Source organism: Chaetura pelagica, unplaced genomic scaffold (assembly GCF_000747805.2).
Source record: "Chaetura pelagica isolate M959 unplaced genomic scaffold, ChaPel_1.0 scaffold119, whole genome shotgun sequence".
Classification (NCBI taxonomy): domain Eukaryota; kingdom Metazoa; phylum Chordata; class Aves; order Apodiformes; family Apodidae; genus Chaetura; species Chaetura pelagica.
The window spans coordinates 2,557,861-2,580,531 of record NW_009954406.1 but is presented as its reverse complement, the minus strand read 5'-3'; the positions used below and the strand labels follow the sequence as shown (position 1 = coordinate 2,580,531).

Sequence of the window (22,671 nt, the reverse complement as noted above, 5' to 3'; positions counted from 1 at the left end):
AGCTGAAAATTGCTTTTATAATAGTGCATATGGAATATACCACAATTAATAATAAATCTAGAATTTTATTGCCTAACCAACATCCCACTATTAGTATTTTAAAGCTAGAGGGTGAATACATGACTCTTGTTGAAAGACAGGAGAGAGTTTTACCAGTTTTAGCCTGCTTGGTTTTGTGGGGTTTTTCTAAATTGTATCAGAATATATCTGTTACTTTCTCAAGTATTTTCATTTCTTAAGCACATATCTCATATGAAAACTGCTAAACTGCTTATTTTATTGCATGGCTATTGCCTGTCATTCCCCATGATGCTTACCACCTTTAACAGAAAAGGAAAGAACCTCCTAGGTGTGATGGGGTGTCTGGGGTTCTTGTATTCAAGTGTTGTGCCAGCTGTTTTTTGAGAAAATAAAAAAAAGATTAGGAGTGGATGAGGAGGAATCAGGAAATAAAAAAGGCTAAAGAGAGATCTCAGAGGATCAATATACTGAGATTGAACAGAAGTGACTGAAAAAGTACAGGAACCAGTGAATATCTTCAGCTTTTCACTGTGAAACTTCAAAGTGATTTCCTAATGATGTCTGGGCCTATGTAAGGTCTAAGAGAAAATTTCCTTCCCTTTCAAATGGGACAGAGACTTCTCTTAGCATTTTCCATTCCATTATCATCTGCTGTTTGCTGTCTTTCATGTCCTATATGCATGTGGGTCTGTACCTCTCTTAACTTGAATGTTCTGTGGTTTAGTATATTCTGTTTCTCTAAAAATACTTAAATCAGATAGTTAAAAGCAAAACCTTAGTTAAAAAACAAAACTAAGATAAAGAGTTAATGGAGAAGTAATCCTAATAAAGTGACACCAAATTACACTAAAAATTAAGTTACTACTTTTTTTTCATTTTTAAAAAAGCAAGCCAACAGACAGGAAAGTCTTAACTCATTGTTTGAGGTATAGAACAACTCGTACCACCTGATGTAATCCCCCAGTGCAGCATCACACTACACAGAAAAAGTAGCTGAATAGTATTTTCAGTCTTAGCCTCCTTTCTACAAAGGTGTTTTATTATTTTATAAATTATATACACATACATTGCAATTATAAATTAAATATTCCTTCAAATATGAAAGCATATATTAACATGTTTTAACTTTTCTTTAAAGTACAGGAAGCTATACAGCTCAATAAGAAACTAACATCAGTGAACAAAAGACAAGAGACTGAGATAAGTAATCTGAAGGAAGTAAGTATACTATGCATTTCTGAATGTATGAGTGGGATTCTTTGGGACTTCTGCAAGCTGCTGTAGTAATTAAAGAAGTAGTGGACAAGCAGCAAAACTGTTCTTACTTCTGTGGCTAATGGCTAAATTAGTCTTATGCTCCCTTGTTATGTACAGACACTTCAGATGAATGCCAATTGAACTTTTAGAAGCTCTGAATAGTTAATGTAACTTGGGAATTTTTATTTACCTCTACAGCATCCTGCTTGTTAATTATGAGCAAGCTCTCTTCCTCCTGTGCTGCTGCTGCTCCCATCTGATATGGAAAGGTAGCAGCAGTGTTTTCAGTTTAGTCAAAGCAAGATAGAACATAAAGAGTAGTTGCCATAGAGGGAAGCTGGTAGTTTGAACCTAAGATAAAAAGTGCAACTGAATCTCCACCAGAAATGGGGGTTTTGTGACAGGGCAGCTGAGATATTAGATAATAATGGTACTATGGACAAAGCAATTGTGTGGCCATTGAGCTCTTTTCTGCCCTCATCTATTCATAAAATACTGTTTGCCAGGTATGTTTCTGAATTGCACTCCTGAACATATGTAATAGTGGGAAGAATAAAGTTCTCTTTTCCCTTTGAGCTGTGGGTCCCGTAAGTGCTGACAGGAGAAGAGTGAAGGGATCGTCTGAAATAGAATTTGTCCTGTAAACTCATATGGTTCCATACCACAGCTTCTTCATGTCTCCTTATCTTTTTATTCTACTTACTCCACTCCCCCCCACCTCCGCAACCCACCCCACACTTTGAATCTCTGAGGATTTTAGGTAGGGGACAAACAGGTTTGTTCTTGACCTAATGTTAAAGGTTCCAGACAAATGCTTTGCACTACCATGGAATCTTTGCAAGGTTTGTGAATTTCTTGCAAAACAAAAAGGGGTCGGGGGGAAGATAATTTTGAAGTGAAGAGAAGGAACTGTGGGCATATTCTATTTGGGTTAAACTGCTGAAAAATTGGATTTTACCTACCATGACCTTTCCCTGGGAAAGGAAGGCAGCAGTAGTACAGAAGTACTTGAAAGCTCTTCCTGAATCTAGTGGTGGTTTAAGAACACACAACTTCTTATTGTTATGGTTCTTTGGAGTGTGATGCCTTTGTAAGGAGGACATAAACTTCAACTTGAAGCAGAAACGGTTTAAGATTTTTTCATTTATTTTCATTCTTTCCTCCTCTAGTTCTCTACATTAAGATATTCTAGCCACAGTAAAGATTAATCATTAATTCAATCTGTATTGGTTTAGTTACATACTAGAATATAACATGGCAAGCCTTAGTTTCAAAAAGATCAAGTTTTGAAGTGACTTACCTCAAAGATTTCAGAACTCCTTCCCATCATAAAAACAGGCTGAGAATTACAAAAACAGTAAAGCAGAGCACTGGGAAAAAATAAAATGATTTTCTAAATCACAATTAAGTTTTATGGTCATTAGAAATGTTTATTTAGCTACATAATTTAAAATATAGGTTAAATACATATTTATATATTATGCATAAAAACCTATGTATGTTTATCTGAAATACTTGATCAATGAAAGAGCAACAGAAAAATATTGGAAATTGTCAGTGGTGATAGCTTTCCTGTATATGAAAAAGCCATATTTGTTAGAAAGCCAATATTGTCATAACCATGAAGACCTGAGGACAACTTTGTCTTGTGTGTGTTTAGTGCACATCAACTGTACACATTCTTTAAAAAAGGAATTGTAATTTCCATGTGTCAAAAATTGAGCATTCATCTAAATGCAGCTTATCTATAGAATCATAGAACTTTTTAGGTTGGAAAAGACCCCTGGGATCACCGAGTCCAACCATCATCCCTACTCTACAAGGCCCTCCCCTAAACCATATCCACCAACACCACATCCAAACAACTCTTAAACACATCCAGGGATGGTGACTCAACCACCTCCCTGGGCAGCCTATTCCAGTGTCTAATCACTCTGTGAAGAAATTTTTCCTAATGTCCAATCTAAACCTACCCTGTTGCAGCTTGAAGCCTTTCCCTCTTGTTCTGTCACTGATTACCTGTGAAAAGAGAGCAGCACCAACCTCTCTACAATGACCTTTCAGATAGAGAGTGATGAGGTGTCCCCTCAGCCTCCTCTTCCTCAAACTAAACATTCCCAGCTCCTTTAAGTGTTCTTCGTAATGGTTGAGATTGGAAGGGACCTTAAAGATCATCAGGTTCCATCCTCCCTGCTATGAGCAGGGACACCTCACAGTAGATCAGGCTGCACAAAGCCTCATCCAACCTGGCCTTAAACACCTCCAGGGAGGGAGGATCTATTGTAATGTATTGCAAATATAAAAATAAAGAAGTTCTATACATTTTAATCATTGCAGTAAATAGAATTGCTACTTTTGGTTAAGAAAGAAACAATAATTCAGTACTTTAAACTTTCCAAGAGTCAGTAATTTGAGAGGTAAGAAAATAAAAATATTTAAGAAAATTTTACATACTGAAATTTGTAAGTAACAGAGGTGTGCAACTTAAGTGATAAATCACTGATAGTGATTTATGTACTCCAGTAATCAAATATATTGTTTGATCCATTTTTTCTGCTGTATGCTTGATTCTTAAGGTCATGGGTGATGAATTTTAAATGAAATACTGTTAGATAAGCAGAAGAAGGGGCCAACTGAAACTTTATCTGGCTTTCTCAGTTCACCAGGAAATGCCTTTATCCTGGTTATTTCTGATTTTCTTATTGGTTGTTCAGTATTTGACCACCCCATTCTGAAAATCAGTGGAAAACTGAACTGGAATTTAATGTCTCAGCCTCAGCACACAGTGTTGCAGTAGCACTTTGCAATGGCAATGCCTTATTCTGCAGAAGTGGGGGGCTTTGGTATATATATTTATAGTTTTATTAATAGAAGTTGTACGTAATATGCAGATGTCTTTTTTCCTCAAAATACAGAATCTCTGTGAAAACAGAGTTAAAAATGAACAATCTAATTAAAAATACTGCTCATTTTTCAAAATTCTATATTTCAATAGTTCCCTTATAAAACTTTTCTGAAAGGTTATGTAGTTAGGTGCATAAAGGGCTCATCTTTTGGGTCACTTTGTAGGAGAAGAGAAAAGAAGTACTTGGACCTAGTAAGAAGCACCCTGAGATGGTTTAATTTCGTTGTGGTTATCTTGTACTTAGCCTAGTGTTTGAAAAAGTGATTTTAAAGCAGTCAATTGTTTTCCCTTTTGGGGAATATATCTGTTGTAGAGCTGAAGGGATCTAAAAGGGTTACAAAGCAATGAGAAAACTTTGATATTTCGAAGAGTTTGGAGGAGGGTTTACCAGGCTCTTTTTACTTGCTACTTAGCTGAAAGAAGTAGTGATATCTGCAGCACAAGTGGGGATGACTTATAGAGCTGGTTTATCTGCCTGGGAGACTTGATTGAACTCTAACAACTCTGACAACTTGTGGGTTCAAACTTCTTTCCTCTATAGCCTCACTGCTTTAGTGGGAATGACTATCCTTAGCACTAAAATCTTAATTTGGTTGTCAGCTCTTATCACAGCCATTACTTTGACTCCAACCAGGATGAGCTCACACATTTGTTCTTAGTGGGGATCTGAAGTTAATGAATGCTATTCAACTTTTATGGATAAAAATCAAATAATTTCCAATTTCAATGAAATTTCAAGTATGTGATGGGGCTGTTAAATATGTGCAACAGTAAAACCAGGGTTAAGTTGAGGTCCATTTTGCACAGGTTTAGTCTTCTGGGATTTGTAGAAATAAATAATTTAGCGAGGTTGTAGTTTCCTCTTGACATTGCCTGCTTACAAGTCCAGTTCCTAAATCTTGGCTTAATGGACTGTAACATGATTTCCTTTTCAGAAACATGTATTTTAGCATTTGAAAGCTTTTGATATTCAGTGTGGTAGGATTCTTTTCAACCACTGTGAAAATGCTTGCATTGAAATCTGGCCAAGAAACAGTTTTGTTTCATTCTGCTGCTTAAAAAACAGCTATGTTGCTCAAGGCCTGAACGATTACAAGAGAGTTGCAGCGATCTAGGAATAGAGCAAAAAAGATACAGTTTTAATTTTGGATACTCTTGAAGTTTGTGTAAGGTATCAGCACTGTCTTGGGAAGTGGCTATGTTTGCCTGTGCTTGGCTGCTTTTCCAGTCCCATACCACCTCTTCATACTGACACGTGTATTTATGTAGCCTTGAGGGAAAGTAGAATGAGAATTTTGTATTCATTAAAACTACATTTCACCAGAAAAGGCAATAGGTTTTAGTTTAGAACTGCCAAAATGAAAATGTATTTAAGGAGCAGAATTGTTTCTTTTGTGATGCTCTTGACTTTGGCTGGCTTGAAGTGTTTCTGAAACCATGTCCCTAAGCGTTGGCTGTTAGCAACACATCAAAGGAATAGGTTTAAAGCCTTATCATTCTTTCTTGGCATTCCTCAAAACCTGATAAAATTATTTTCCAGGTTCAATTTAATTTAATTTATAGGGTTCTGAATAGTACTAGTACTCCACCCGATAAACTCTGAGTTTTGGAAAATAAGCAGTATCAGATCTATAGCAGCTTTTGCACCTGCTTGTGCAGCACACAACCTGTTAGCTGTGCTCTCTGTGCCACTAACGTAGCTCTCTGTAAAGACTGGCACAGTGCACCATTTCAATTTTACAAAGTTAAAAGCTCTTGCACCTTCTGCCACTTAAATGGTGGGACTCTCCTTGCATATTTCATTACGAAGCCTTCTAGTAAAAATAGTAAAACTGATATATGCTGTTATTGCAAAAGATGGAAAAAGCCTTACTAGGTTGTAGAATATCAGAGTTCTAAAGCATCCTGTCTTTAGGTTCTATAACTATTTTGGCAATTACACTTGGTATGGACTAGATCATTTTATATTTATTTGTAGCTAATTAGTGAAAAATAAAGCCTCTAGCAAAAAAAAATAAATAATTAGTATCTATTTAAAAGTAGTACCTACACTTGTATTTTCTGTAAACTTTGTATTTGTGATTTTCAGCTCTCATATCATCTTCCCTTTTTCTTTTGTACTGTTATATGATTTTGTCCAGAACAGTTAAACCATTGGTCTGTGATAAGATGGAATTCCAGTTTCGTGAAGAAAAGTTAAACAGACCAAACTTAGTTGTTAGATAAAACTGTTACCATGCTGAATGCTGGGTTGGCCACTCTGGCATCATGCAGAATTCTTGATACTATCTGTGAGCAGCATTCATAACCTCTGCTATTTGTCTGAGTAAACGTCAGAGCGCTCAAGGAGAGAGCGATATTAAACAGACTACCTTAGACCAGAATGGGAGGAGTGGGGGGGAACAGGGCACAATATTTATGACTCCAGGAACTATAAGTTGTAATTTAATGAGATCAAAGCATTTACTGTTTATTTGCTGTACAAGGAGCTTGGAATAAACTGGTTAGAAAACAGATACCAAAAAAAAAAAAAAAAAAAGCGCAGGATATTTCAAAGATTATCAAGACTATAAAATCAAAGGCATATTTTAGATGGAAAATCATGTTTTAGAAGCCTCTAATATAAAACTTAATTTACCATTCTCCTGAGATTAAGTAATTAATGTTTCAGGAAAAGAAAGGATCCTCTAAATTTATAGCCAGTTCCTGTTTTTACCAGATAGTCACTGTTCTTCCTTCTTTCCCTCCTCATTCCCAGGAACATACACAGTAGTTACAATAGGTACCTTATTCCTATTGTGTCTTTTGGTGTAGGAGGTTTTACCAATGCCAGCTCATTTTCCACTTCTAATATACTTCTTGGAAGAGAAAATAACAAACTACTTACGTGTCATCAATACTTCAAACACAGTAAAATTGCCATAATAACATTTTACCTCTGAAAATAAACTTTTATCTGCTGGTGAGGAGTTTAAATTTTAGCAAATCAGTCTCATGAATTTTAGTTCCTATAATTTATTTTGTTGTTTCCATACGTTTTTTAAAAAGTAGGGCATGAGTCAGGATAGTTGAAAAGATTTGTCTTTGTTTTGAATTGCAATGCCTATAGTGGATGAACTATTTATATGTGTTTCCTGTGTTAAGGAACTGAAGAAAGTAACTACAGACTTGATAAGGTCCAAGGTCACATCTCAGTACATGGCGGGAGAAGAAAACATCAATCTTGCAGCAAAGGAAAAACAGTTTCAAGAACTGCAACAAAAAATCAGAATGGTATTTTGGAATTTAAACAAATTAAATATTTGGTGAATATTTTCAGATCGTCATTCAGCAGACATGATAGCAGTGATCTCTCTGATGTACACAGATTACTCATTCCTTTCTACTAACTGCTTATACAATATGACAAAACTATTTCCAAAATTACCTTTTCTAGGGAAGTTAATATGCTATCATTTTATAGTAAAAAACATATGGATAAGATGACATTTCAAAATAATTGTTTTTCTTTAAGTGATGATTCAGTATATCATGTTATACAATATTGCTAAATAAAATAGTAATATTAAATGCCTTTTACTGTTCTTCATGCTTTTTTTTTTTTTTAAGGAAACAGCAGTTGGTAAAAAAGTTCAAGAAGAAAATGCTCACATTAAAGAAGAAAAGCTGGTGAGTTGTTAATACAACTTTGCTATTTTAAAATAACAAGATATGTCCCATATTTTATATTTAAGTGTCTTAAATTATTATACTAAGCTATTTGAGTTAACTTGTTTACTTCCAGAAATATTTTAATACCAGCATAACTGGGATCTCACTCCCCAGATCTTAGAAAATCGATTAGCAAAACAAAGTACATTGTTTGACACTTTATTCCAAGACTTAACTTCTGTCTTCTATCACAAACTCAGGTAGGTTCCAGAGCAAATCATGATACTCAAACCAATGTACATAGAGTCAAGTATCAAACACAACAAAAAAATTCTGTTCCCTGTGATAACAGCACAATTCACTGCTTTGCTGAATATTAAGCATAAAAAGGATGGTTGTGTTTTTTTTTTGTTCTTAAACACTTGCAGAATTCTCATTCTGCTCTTCATTAAACCAAACATGGTGGAGAAGTGTAGCATTCTTGTTCTCAGGGAGAGACAAAAGCAGTAGCTTGCTTGGATTGCCACTGGGCACTTTTTGAAGGCTAATCCAGGAGTACTCTTCCAATCTGTAAAAGTCTTTTTGCATTTTAGGTTTGCTTTCTAAAAATACTTGCCAATAAACAAAGGACAAAAATGAGACACATACTCAGGCCTCATTACTCCCACAGCTCTGAATTAAATAAAAGGATTTATATGGAGATGCTTGAAGCATAATTCATATGCATATTTGATATGTATTATTTAAGAAAAGGACTCTATTTTGTTTCTCTGTTTTGTTCTGTGTGGTTTGTTAATTGTTGGTTTGTTGCTTTTAAAATATGGCATGTTTTGGTATAAATCTGGGGAGGGCTCTAATATAGAGATGCTTTCTCCAAGAACTTGGGTTAGAAGACCTGGATTTCCATATTATAGAGCACTAGAAATTCACTATCTGGATTAACTCAAGATACTGGCTTCAGTAGCTCTTGGATGGAAGCTGAAAATAGTATCTAAATTATAGCTGAATTACTCTGAACTGTATGTAGAGAAGCAATCTTGTCTAGTTGAGTGAACACTCTACTAGATTTAAAAGACATGAACAAGTCTGCTGCCAACCTATCAGATGGCACTGTGCAAGCCTTTCCACATCTCTGTTCTTCAGGTGTCTATATGTGAAAATGAGTTAAAGGTAAATTAAGCTTCAGTACAAAAATGTATTAATTTCTTCATGAGAGAATCCAAGCAGGGAAAGGAATGAGAATACACCCAAAATAATAAATTTACGTTTAGTAGGTAGCTGTATCCATGTATACAATAGAACCAAAAATAGACACACTTGAAAGCTTTTTGCAAGCATATGGAAGTACTTTTTAAAAATCATATATTCCTCTCTCAATGTACTTTGAAGCAACTTAGCACATTTACGACTGTCTTCTGCCTGAAACAGGCCTTTTCTCTCTTCAGGTCTTCTTGTAGTAACTATTGTTCTGGTCTTTAGGGAGTAGACATGGACTTGACTAGGTCATTCCCTCTGTCTTAAACCTTTGGAAATGTGTTCTGTAGTATCTAATATAAAATTATTGTCTCAACTCCATTCATGTTTTCAGCTAACTGCAACAATCTTTGTGGCAGCCCCAGGTTTGTAAATCTTTATACCACCTTAATCAACTCATTTTGGGTGGCTCTTTTTTTAGAACTTACTCTTCTTGAAGTAACGATACAGTCTTGGTGAGAGCACCACAAAAATACTGACAGTGACAGCAAAATCTGGTCTATTTGCACCATATGGTGCAAAGTTGATGTGTGGTAGTTCACATTATCAGGATTTTATTCAAGAGATACAGAATAATGTTACATTAGGATGATCCATTAATGGAAGTGATTACTTGCCTGTCATATAATTTCTCTAGGATTTTCCACATTTTCCAGAACTGTAACATGGTAACATAAAATTATTCTGTTAGATTAATTAAACTCACAGTGGGGTTAGATGTTATATATTTTACTCAGAGTTGCACTGAAGTATGTTGAATATTGATGGATTGTTCATTTTAATTATAAGAAAATTCTCTGAAAAATAATGTTTTCCTTTCCAAGGCAATAGGCTAGAAAAACCTGGAGTTGTTCTGAATTCTTCCCTTCTCCAATGCTGATGTTAAAGTACATTTTTATGTACATTATTTTGTAAACACTGGTAGAATAAGAAATAAATATGTTAATTCATAAGGCAAACATTAGCTAATGTTTTAACTTCAGAAACAAAAATCTTATTCAATGTATCCTAATTTCTTTGTATTAATAAGGAAATTCTCAGCTCTCTACAATGTGTGCAGGAGCTGCTTCAGAGAACAACCCAAACGAATGTTAGAATGGAAAGTGAATTAAATGCACTGAAAGAAGACTATCAGGTCAGATTTTTCTTGATTAGACAAGCTGCTACTATCTATTATGTATTTTTTTAAGTCCAGGGCTGTTAAAGACATCTGTATGCTTTTCAGAACTTTTGACCTCACTTCCATTGCTCCCTCAGCTCCTTAACTGTCAGCATGAACCTTGAAGTGCAGTCTGTGGTTTCCCTCTTTTAGTTCTCCAGCTAAAGTAAATCATGATTGCCATTCTTATCAGCCGTTTCTGGAGGGTAAAAACAGGACACATTGGGAGGTTGCATTGAAGTGTTTGGAAATACAGTTATTTTATGAATTTTGTTTCTTATAATTTTCATATAGGTATACATTTCTTTCCTAGAAAAAACTTCAAATTTCAGATCTTCATAGCCAGAGCTTGTCCCCAGTTTTACAAGAGCAGAGGGCCTGAGAAAGAGAATATCCTTTGCCACTTCTTGCTGTGTTGGCTGGTGTCATAGTTATGCTAGAGGTGGTAACTAGTCATGCTGGAGACTGTGGAGTTGCAGAATTCTTCAGCTCCTCTTTGAGCCTGTACAAGTGGCTCAGAAGAGTTTAGACTCTAAAGTACATTAGGAGTCAGATTGACACATGTCAGGTTTCCATTTTTATATTAGTCTTTGAGTGTTGGATTTTCATGACCATGATTTTCAAGTTAATTGGTCTCAGAGTACCATAGAACCAAGAAGAGATGCTTCTCAACCTGAAGAACATTCTTTCAAGTTAATTATGAATCTTAAGAATTCTCTCATTCCTTTTTTGTATATTGACTCTGTTTAAAAAAAAAAATAAAATGACAAAGTACAGTGTAATGGGAAAAGTTGTGTGTTTTTCTTAGCACTTTTGAAACTTTCTGCGAAGATTAATTTAACAGTCCCTAGGCTGTAGAATTGCCTAAAGTAGCATGATTTTCTGTATCCTCAGCTCTTTATATGTTTGGTCCAGTGAAACATCTGCACTACTTGCTAGTCATACCATTTTTAAGGTGGTTCAAAATTACTTTGTAAATTAAACCAGAGGCTCGAGATTATTTGATCGATATATAACCTTACTGATGATTACTTCCATAATACAAGTGTAAGAAAAGTATAGCTTCCTTTCTTGTTGCTAAGGTATGAATTGAGAACAAGTCTGTTTTGAAGCCTGTACTGGCCAACAATTGATTTCTGATTGCAATTATACTAACACCAATTAGAGAGCCTGCTTTGATTTGGGTGCTGTTAATATTAGATATTGGAAAGATATTAATTTCTATTTTCCTAACTTCAGGACAAAACATTTCTAGTCATCAAAGCTTAAGTGTAGTCTTCAAAGGTAATTTCTTGGAGGCATAAGTACTTTAGATGAAATTGCTGTTACAAGACATGGGTAACTAATAGGGGGCTCTTCATTTAACCTCTGGAAGCTCTGTTGACTACACAAAGACTCCTCAGTACTTAGTTTAATGCCAATATTCCTTTTTAGTCTTCACTGTGGCACTTAAGGCCAGCTAAGATTTTATCCCAGTGGAATTTTGTGAGGGCATTCTGTACATTATCAAAACCAAGATGTTCTCACCTGAGAATGGGAATTAAAGGATTCATACCATTATATAAGCACATACAAGTGGTAAGCTTTCAAGATAACACATCTGGAAACAGTGTTGCCCTTAAACAACATGATATAAAGACAATATTATTTTAAAAGTGAATGGCATGTGTTCTTATTCTTCCCATATGAACTCATGGGGTTATTTTGATCTGTCAGAAATGTTTGTCTGTCTGTTTAAACAGTAGTCATAAAATATTTTATAGCTATTAATTTGGCTGATAGTTTGATAAAATTTCTGGGATATTCCAGTTAGCTGCATATTTTGCAGTGCCTTTTTTTTAAAGCTGAATACATAAGGTGAAGGGTCGACAAACTTCCCTACCAGTTTGAGAGCTATTGCTTTTGGTTTTATTGATTCTAGAGCCACAATATGCTGAATGGGGTCTGAAGGTCATATGCTATTCCTATGTCCTATTCTACATCCCTGTTGAATTTGTGGACCTTGCTCATCAATAAAGAGTCTCTTCAGAATAGTAGAAAAGAGGAAGGAGGATTGTACAGTCCCATGAAAATATTTTTATTCTTATACTCACAATAAATTATTGCTTGTTTGGGGGCTTGAGCTGATGATATTTAAACTTGCAAGGTAACACTCAAGAAGATGCACACTGTCCTTTCTCATTCTATCCACACATGCTTAATGCTAGGATACCAGTGTCCTCAAGAGTCCAGAAAAACAAGTTATAATTCTTTAAAGGGTCACAAAATACTTGAGAATGCAAGGAATTCAGATTTTTCCCTCTCTGTACAATTGGCTTTACTATCTAACCAGTTCTATTCATCTGCTATTCCTGGTATTTTGCCCTAAAAGCTATGCTGTCAATAACTATTATATTCCATCTCAGGGGAGGCTGCATTTGAGACACAAATCAAGAATCCTTGGAATTAAAGAGGAGGTCTTGGGCTCCTAGTTTATAGTACTGGATGAAAGGTGCCACATTAGAGTGTGATTATTCAGACAATGCAATGTTGAATTGTCTCATCTTTTTAATTACATGACCTGTCAGACAAAATCCATTATATTCTTATGCACAGCTTTTTCCATGTGTATAATAATTGCAATGTACTCTGAATTATCCTAGTGTTAATAGATGTAAAATATATTTGTGTTACCTGTGTAGCTAAAATAACATAGGCATTTTAAAACTGATGCTAAGTGATTCTAGAAGTAGATTAATTTTTAGTTAAAAGATTAAGTAAAAAGGAATTGTTTTGGAGTATTGCCTCCATATCTTCACATTTTTCAAGTGGACTTTCCAAGAAGCTCAGTAGTCATAAATATATAGCTGGTCATGCAGCTACATGCATTAAAGTTATGTTTACTTTCTCAAAAATATTTGTGTCATCTATATAGTGCAGTAAATCCTTTATCTTCCAGACTGATTTCTATAAAAATTCCAGCAGTACCTGACGTGTTTGAAACTACTGTTGATTTACACAAGACTGCTTTAATTTAGCACAGAAAAGCTGAATGGGTTAACCCAAAAATGTTGCAAGTATAATTATGGTAGTGTAAAACTTAATATTCTTGTTATTTTAATGCATTCCTATGTCAGTGATCTCATAAAAGTAAATTCAAGATAATCAGATATATACCTCATGTTCCAGTAGAGGTATTTTAGAATTTAAAGTTTATGCAATCTATAAAATTGGTTAATAAACAACTTGGGACAGAAAAACTGATCAGAAAAATAAAAATATTTTCTTTCATTATACAGCAGTTTTTTCTCTAAGTACAGTGGGTCTAGATTGTGCTACATTTCATATTTCTCATCTCTGGACTTTATATTACTTTTTCAGCACATTAAAACTTATGCAGTGAAACTGAATAATGGCAAGTGTTTTTATACCCTTTTATAGCCATTTCTTTTTTCATAACCTCCCCCTGTTTCCTGTTAGCTAAACTATAAGCACCTTTCTGTTAATTTATGAAAATTATTGTTGAGATAGCACATTATCACTGATCTGTATGGCACTTCCAGCATGTTAGAAGCAAAGGTCCAAGCAACATAAAACACATCAAAATTCATTAATGCAGTATTGATTGTTTTTTGGATAATTAATTTTATTGCAGACCCTTGAAAGAGATAATGAGCTGCAAAGGGAGAAGGCAAAGGAAAATGAAGAAAAGTTCCTTAATCTTCAGAATGAGCATGCAAAAGCACTAAGGACTTGGAAAAAAAATGTAGGTTTATTAAATTAAATGTTAAAGTATTAAAAGGTTTTTTAAGTAGTCATCAAAAATTTCAGGTAATTCCTAAAAGCCAAGAAAATATTGCAGAAATAATACAATAAACCAAACAAATTTACTTTCCAATAATGCAGTCTCTTCTAGAAATTAGTACTTTAAAATGTAGATTTAGGAGAAATCTTTATTTCTGTGCTCTAAAAGGTCCTGAAATTCTATAGAGCAAGAGCCAGGGTATTATTATGTGTTTATCTTGAATTCAGCACTTGAAAATATTCCAGAATCACACACTCACTATTACCTAGATATGGAAGCTTGATATAGTTTTTAATATATATTGAATGCAATGTATTTTTTCAGAAAATTTGCATATTTTTTTTTAGACAACTTACTCAGAGACTACCAGCATTTCTAGGCTGAACACTTGAACCCTGAAAAAAACCCTATCAGTAAACTCTCATATAGTAACAAATTAATGCAAACCTACATAGACACAGACTATAAAGACACTTCTTATGGTCCATATGCCCAGAAAAAAAAAAGCAACCTCAGACTGAATCACACAGATGATAAAGAAAGCTTGTATATATTGAATGCAATGTATTTTTTCAGAAAATTTGCATATTTTTTTTTAGACAACTTACTCAGAGACTACCAGCATTTCTAGGCTGAACACTTGAACCCTGAAAAAAACCCTATCAGTAAACTCTCATATAGTAACAAATTAATGCAAACCTACATAGACACAGACTATAAAGACACTTCTTATGGTCCATATGCCCAGAAAAAAAAAAGCAACCTCAGACTGAATCACACAGATACTGAAAGCTTGAATTAAAGCAGAGATCCTGATTTGACACCAATTGTTCAACATAGGGTGAAAGGGGATAAGAAATGTAAAAACCTGTATGTCCTCTCAGTGGATTCCCCTCTGTGTACACCTAACAATAATCTGTCATCAATATTTGCCATTCTTTTTACTAATTAGTATTTTTTAAGAATAATTATTCAATAATTATTTAATCCAAAATAATTAGCAAAATATTGTAGCTGTGAAAATTGTCTGGAATAATGGATGTATATTTGCAAGTAAGAAAGATTAATGCTTCTTCAGGAAGACAGGATCAATTAAGTGTATGGAACCTGGACTCTAAGTGGAATTCATTGAATAACCTGTCTTTTTTTATTTGTACATAATTGGCACCTACTGCCAGAAAGATTTGATCTTCCTGATTCCTAGGAGACTCTTACACCATAGTTTCCTGTATAGGCATGAGAATTGGTCCTGCTTATTTCTCAGGAATATTTGCAACTATTCTTTAGAAGATTTTTATTATTATTTTTTTTCCCCCCCGTCTGCGTATTTCAGCTATGGCTAAGTAGACATTTGGTCTCAGTATCTCAGATAGTGCCATCATGGATAATGATGACATTTCACACTGCTCTGGAAATATTTGTAAATGAAATAGAGGTATTTCTGTAACATTGTCCTTCTCTTCTTTTTACAACTTGTATTTTTTACATCCTTTTTGTTCTAGATACAAAAATGTAATTGTTACATACTGACTGAAGAAGCACTGGATACTTGAGGCTATTTACAGAAGTGCCAAGCAAATTATTTGTTGTTTTAGTTTCTTGACAATGTAGGTAGAGAATGAATTTTGACTAGCATGTTTATCTTGGAGGCAAAAAAGAAAGAAGGCTACAAATATTAATCTTACTTTTTTAAGCCTTGCTATTTGAAGCATATGGTGAAAAAACATAATTGATTAAAGGTATTGTCTGTAATGGAAATGTGGTTAAAATTTTGGTTTGAATGAAAGAGCTCAAAATTATCTTACTTTGTACAAAGAAATTCCTTAGCATATCTATACTTTCTCTTCAGGATTTACTTAAATTTGCTAAGCTGATGATACCATTGTAAAATACTGTTTCATATATTAAACAAGCAGTAGAGATCTGTATTTGTGTTCTCATTGTACCCTCAATTATTACAGGAGGAAAACATGAGAAAAGAAATAGACACTATTAAAAATGAGCTGAATTCTCTTAAAGGAGTTCATAGACTTCTTGAAGATCATCATCCTCCTCAGGGAAATCAGCCTTCTGAGCAAGTGGAAAATCTTAAGGTAACTGTCTTTAATAGATGCAGTACTTTCAATTTCTTGTCAAAATATTAGAGAATGAGAGACATGACAGTTTTCCTAATATGACTGTCAGGTCCACTGGTCTTCCTTTACATTGCTAAACCTAAGAATTTATCTAATTTAATCAATGATCTAAGATCCCATTAAAACCTGCTGTACCCAGAGAATGTTCTCCTTTCATCCAGAGGGGTACTAATATCTTAGAATCTTGAGATGTTCATTACCTCATTAATAAAGTCATACATAATAGCAATCTATCTGTACTAAACCCTATTTCACAACCATATTTTCCATAGCTATTTCTCAACTACTGTGGGAGACACATTGATTTCATATGTAAGTAAGTTCATTGGAAGTGTGGCAACAAGTCCACTTCTATTCAGAGGAAATAATTTCAGAGAGATCAAAAGATTATTTGATAAACATATAGATTATCCAAGTTCTTCACTTTTAGTTTAAAAAACCCCTACCTTTATTTCACTTATCATCTTTAAGAATCATGAAAGGCATAGCAAGCTGAACAGGTAATGAATGCAGGAGGTAAAAGGCTGTTTTATGCAGTGCAGGTTGAACTACAAGTGAGCTTGTGTTGCTGGGTGAACCAAATCCACATTCAGCTCTATATTCAGAGCACAGAAGAGAAGTCAACAAGGGATGAAGCACATGAGTGTGGTCTTGTGGAGCAAGAGGACGAGCGTGTAGCCCCACAGCTACGTGTTACCCCTTACTTAAATTGGATTGCAAATTTATATTCCAGTTTTTTATAAGATTGAAAAAATGGAAATAGTCATAAAAGCCATAAGAAAACCCTTCCCTGCACTTTGAGTGTGTTCTCTTGGTCATTGAGTATTGGTTATATAATGTTTTTCATTAGTTTTTATATCCAAATAATGAATTATCCTTCAAAGAAGGGAAAACACATTTTGTATGTCTATGATTTTGCTTTCAGTGTTAAGAAAGTAGGAAGACACTGGGACTGTAAAGACATTATTTTTTTGAACTAGTTTATGAATTGTCAGTAAAATGACAAACCATAATAACATTTCAGAATTTGGAAGAACTTAAATTTCTTCACAATGCCAGTATGTCTGTTTATAGCTCACATATATATACATGTATATGAGTACATACACATATTTCCTGGTATGTGCTGAATAATGCAGTGGAAATTAAACTTGAAATACCAAAGTTGTACAAAATCTACAAGGTATAATGCAAATTGTGGAACTTCTAATTTTCATTCAAAAAACAATTACTTTTTAATATCCATTTTGTTTAGGATGCAGAAACAACGCACACAATCAGCTGTTAATGATAAACAGTACCTGTGCTTACTGAGATAACCCTTACGGGTTTGAAAGTAGATAAGATAAAAGCATATGCTCAAAAATGCAAAAAAATTTAAAATTTAAAAATCTGAGATGTCTTCTAAATATATATCTTACACTATCTTACGGCAAATTGCCATACCACTTTGTTTCAAAACCTAGGCAGGTCAAATCTCCAGTGGAACACTGTCAAGAAATTACAGGAAATGCAGCAGATCATATTGATTATTCTAATTCGTGGAATTGCACTTTGTATCAGTAATGAGTCAGTGTCTACTAAAACAGAAAAGGGTGAGGTGCTGGCTGTGATTTAGATCTTGGCTACAGCTCCAAGTGTTGCAAGGATATATGCAAATATATTTATTTTTTTCATCTAGTGCAATCTGAAATCCCTGTGATTCTTTGTGGGGTGTGAAATTTAGTGTGTATGTACACTTCTTCATACTGATCACTTGTGGAACAGTGCTTAAACAAGAGGCCTTTTTAAAAAGAAAGGTGCAATGTCAGACCTCATTAGACTCAAACTGCAATTTAGGTTAACTTTACCATGCTTTGCGTTTAGTTCAATATAATTTGTGATACAGCTGTGTAGCATTAAAGAATAGGACTCCATCTAGGAAGGGGTTATTGTAATTTTTTGTGTGTATGTAGAAAAAGAACTGGTTTTGAGGAGGTTTTGCATTTTATAGTGTGAAGTTAAAGGAAAGGTCATCTTAGGTATATGTATGTTGCTTAGATAACAGGAAAAAATTAAATCTAGGTTTAACAGTTTTGATAGGTAGGCATTTTAGTTTATGCATCTGGGACCTCTTTTTGAAGGATTGAACAGGCATTTGAAATTAATGGATACTAGATTTATTCAACTCATCTAAGAATCTGGAAAGGAATCGTGTAACCTTTCTCCTTTTCTAAGAACACTTCATGTTTGTTTCAGGTGAATTCAGCAGTTCAGCCCATACTAACAAATATGGTAAGTTCCACTGTAGTAGCTGTTTTATTCCTACACAAAGGAGTAACATGCATGGTGATATTGTGTTGTTTGGTGTTTCTGTCTAAAGAAACAGCTCCTAGAAGCAAAGACGTTATAAAAGAACTACAGCTTTCATGAAAGAAAAAGGAGATTTCTAGTATTTGCATTTGAAAATATGATGCTGAGGCTGCATATAGCCAAGAAGCAAAATTGAGTAATTAAAAATTAATATATGTATGTTGCAATATTTACTATTTCCAAATCAGAATGACAGGGAAGAAGATAATAAAACATGGGAAAATAGAAAGCAATTTAAATTGAAACTTCAAATTGAAGGTGGAGTATTTGCCATACTATGTTTAGGACCCTCCTCCATTTACCATGAGTCCTCCATTTACCATGAGTTCTCCCTCTCAATTCAGCAAAGCTGGGAGCATCAGGATGTTTCTGTAACCTGTAGAAATTGGTTCCTGCAGATTTGTGTTCTACATCATCTACTATGTCATCATTGCAATAATCCCATTTTTTTACCAGTGTTGTCTACCTTCCCTCCATTTTACCTTCCCTCCATTTTGCTCCTCTGTCCTCCCCACATCTAAAGCCCAAGCACAGCACTTGTAACTGCTCCCACATCCCAGTCTTCTTTTTGCAACACTTCCAGTCACCCAAGTATCTTCAGCATTTTCTTACATCTTTTACAGATAAAGCAACACCCCTGCTCCTTCCCAAATCTACCTACTAGGGTATTATTAATTTAATTATTCAGCTCCTAGTTTCCACAGAACTTTGTTAAATGAAGCTTTCAAAAATAAAGACGAGTACAGCTGCAGCAGTAGACCAGTGATTTAAAACTTCAGACACATCTTTCAGGCTTTCACTCCTGTTGAATTTGACTAAAGTTCAGGTTAAAAAAAACATCTAGAAGGAAATGAGGAACTGACTGATAGGAAGTGCAAATTCAATAATCCTTATTTGCCTATGAAACACAGTTAAAAATCCTAGGTGGTATGTTAGAAAAATAATAGTCTTAATATGTGTGTATGTTAGAAAAATAAAAGTCTTAATATGTGTGTATGCATGTGTGTGAGTGTAAAGAACAATAATGCAGCTTTTTTCTGCATGTAATTACTGAGCAGGTCACTGATTTAGCCAGTAGACAGAGGGAGGGACCCAGTGAGCATATGTACACCATCTATTTCGTCATCTGAGAAATTCTGTCAATATGTATAACTTTTCTTTGTGGACTGTAATATAGCAGGACATAATATCTTTCTTACTCTTCTAGGGCATTAGTCTGCTTTTTTCTCCATTTAAATTAACTTTGTATTCTTCAGGTGATTCCCATCAGAAATATGAAAATAATTTTGAACCTAAGTCCTGAACTTTAAATCTAATCAGTGACTGTAGTAAATTATTAAAATATGTATAATATTTTGTCCCTTATTATGCTAGAGTGGTCAAGAACACTTAAAGGACAGTGAAATACAGGCTGTTCAGAAAGAAAAGGAGTGTATGCAATCTATAAGACAAGATGGTCATTTTGGACATGAAGAAGAAACTGAAGTAAAAAAACCAGTGGACTGCTCTTTAAGTACTGAGGAACAACAGATAGAACAAAGTAATAACATTACATGGATAGTAGAGATGAGTAGTGTTGTTGAAGAAAGGATAAATGTTTACAGATCCAGTATATGACAAGAGAATGCTTGAATCCCAACTGAAATGTTTTTTCACTAACAACAGTAATATTCTTGGTGTCACTGGTGGTATCTGTGATAAATTCACAGAGCTCTGAAGGAAGGCACAGAACTTCCAGTGGCTGCCCTGGGCCATAAAGTGAAATTTGTGTGCTCTGGCCCCATCCTCACTAAAATGTAGCAAAGAGAAGTGGAAATTCAAAAGGTTATTAACTGCAAAGTGACTGCTTTAAAGATCAATGTTTGCAGCCTTTGAATGTATCTTTCAGAAAACACCTTTCTGTTATGGAAATGTTTGTTATTCCTCACTGGCCCAACTACCATCAAGTCATAGCATGTTCCTTTTGGTAATACTAGAGTCTCTTAAACAGTTTTGTCTGGGTTTCTTTTCCATTTAGCTAAAAATGCCACTTCCAAAAATAAAGACAGTTACAGTTTAGTAGGAACCAGTGGCTTAAATCTTACATAGACACACATTGGTTGATTAATCGTATATTATTATTTCATCATGAAAATCCCCTCTCAATAATAAGACCAATATCAGCTGGGAAATATTCCCACTTATAAGCCTTATCTAAAATCTACAGAATAGTAATATACTTTGCAGAATATTTATAAAGTATTTATAAGTTACCATAATACAATACTTCCATAACTTTTTAAGACTTGTGTGTGTAATATAAGAAAACATCAGTATTGAAACTCATCTTGAGTCTGTCTCTTTGGAAATTGTAAACTGTAAACATAAAGCTTCTTAACCTCTGCATTACTTTGATAGATTTACAAGTTCTTGAAAACAGTTTTAAGGATGAAATTAATGTTGCCAGCCCTTATGAAGAAAAGCAAAGGGAGGCTTCTCCCAGGAACACCCTCTGCACAGATACTGATTTAATTACCCAAGGACAGACCTCAGAAATACATGTCACCGAGTGCAAAGAAGCAGAAAATCTAGGAGCAACACATACAACATTACTGGAGGAAAACGATGCAAATTTAGAACAACAGGTACAGGACAGCACTGAGCCATTGGCAACATGCCACACAGAAACCAGAAAGGTCTTTCTAGACACTAAGGGCACTGTAGGTGCCTACAAGAAAAATGAAAGTCATGAAACTGACTCCAGCAAGGAAGAACTGTGCAATAATGCAGATGAATCAATTTGTCCTAAGGCAGATAAGAAATCGAATGCCATGCAACGCACCAAAAGTATCCTTACACCTGAAGCACCCAAACCCAAGTCTGTAGTGGTTCTTTGCAGTGAGAACACTGTGTGTGAGAGAACTGCAGATAATCATCAAGTTAAGGAATTAAGTTTTGGCATCCCATCTTACATTAAAGAAAATACTCAAGCAGAATACCAAAAATGTAGCTTGCTGGATAGTGTAGGCAATGGATTACATAAAACAGAAAAAACCTTGTTAAATCTGAGTGGTCTACTTAGAGATGAGCTTCCTTTTAAACAGACACAGGCAGATGCTGAAGACAGAAACCATCATGACAATGCCAGAAATGTAACCAGCAATGGTGCACTAAGGAGTACTGGTGTTCCAGCAGCTGATGCACAAAATCTACCAACAGTGTATTGTGATAATGCAATAATCAGTGATGATGCCACAAAAGAACACAGTGATAATATTTCTCTCTTGGATACTTTCAATTTATGCTCCTCCAAAATAGAAAGAGGAATAAACATGGATGACACGTGCAGCCAGCAGCCAGAACAAGAGAGTACTGAACAAGCAGGGAATGCTACAAATACAGACACTTTGAAGGCTGATGCCATTTCTCTAGTAAAGGCTGATGGTCTTGAAAAAAATGCTCATGCAAAACCCCCAACAGAAAATATTAGTACAGATAAATTAATTACATGTAAAAAAGTTAATTATGATATTCAGATACACTCCATAAAAAATGGACTTTCCCTGGAGATTAATAATTCAACAAGTAACACATCATTTAAAGAGAAAAAAGACTTGCTGAATAGTACAGTTCCAGGAAGGAAGTTTGCTGAGGGTCACCTGAAAGAATCATGCTCTTTAGCCATGAGAACATCTGGAAATTTAGTAAACATAAGTGGAAGGTCATCCTTTGATCTTTCAACCTCAGATAAAAAAGCTGAGAAAACTCCAGTATACTTAAATTTTTTACTCTCCAGTTCTTGTTCAAAAGTAAATCAAATGAGAGGTCAAGCTACATGGACTTCAGCTTCCAAAGAACCTTCCCTTTTGAAACTACCATGCTTAGTGGAAAACACAGAGGTTGTTTCAAAACTACAGTGTCAAAACATCACTGAAAATGTTGACCGAAGAGAAACAGGAGTAGGTAAGAAAAGCAAGCATTTCTGTTTTGAAGTGTGTACTAAATGTACTTAGAAATGTTATCAAAATGTGAAATTTCTGCATCTAAGTGTATTTAGCATAGCAATAGAGAAATACAAGCCTTCTGACATTTTAGTTACATGGCAAAAAAAAAAATTAATATAATTGAAAGATGATATTTCCCCATTAATTTATAGTACAAATGCAACTAAACA

General features: G+C 34.6%; 1 protein-coding gene across 1 annotated transcript in view; it reads left to right on the top strand.

Moving 5' to 3' along the window:
- CCDC73 (coiled-coil domain containing 73) overlaps positions 1-22,671 on the top strand; it is a 53,673-nt gene that overhangs the window by 24,692 nt on the left and 6,310 nt on the right. Inside the window, exons 8-16 of the mRNA XM_010004269.1 lie at positions 1,160-1,239; positions 7,328-7,456; positions 7,793-7,852; positions 10,119-10,223; positions 13,882-13,992; positions 15,993-16,124; positions 18,405-18,440; positions 19,893-20,058; positions 20,916-22,460. Coding sequence (XP_010002571.1) covers positions 1,160-1,239; positions 7,328-7,456; positions 7,793-7,852; positions 10,119-10,223; positions 13,882-13,992; positions 15,993-16,124; positions 18,405-18,440; positions 19,893-20,058; positions 20,916-22,460 — 2,364 coding nt within the window. The remainder of the gene's footprint in view (positions 1-1,159; positions 1,240-7,327; positions 7,457-7,792; positions 7,853-10,118; positions 10,224-13,881; positions 13,993-15,992; positions 16,125-18,404; positions 18,441-19,892; positions 20,059-20,915; positions 22,461-22,671) is intronic.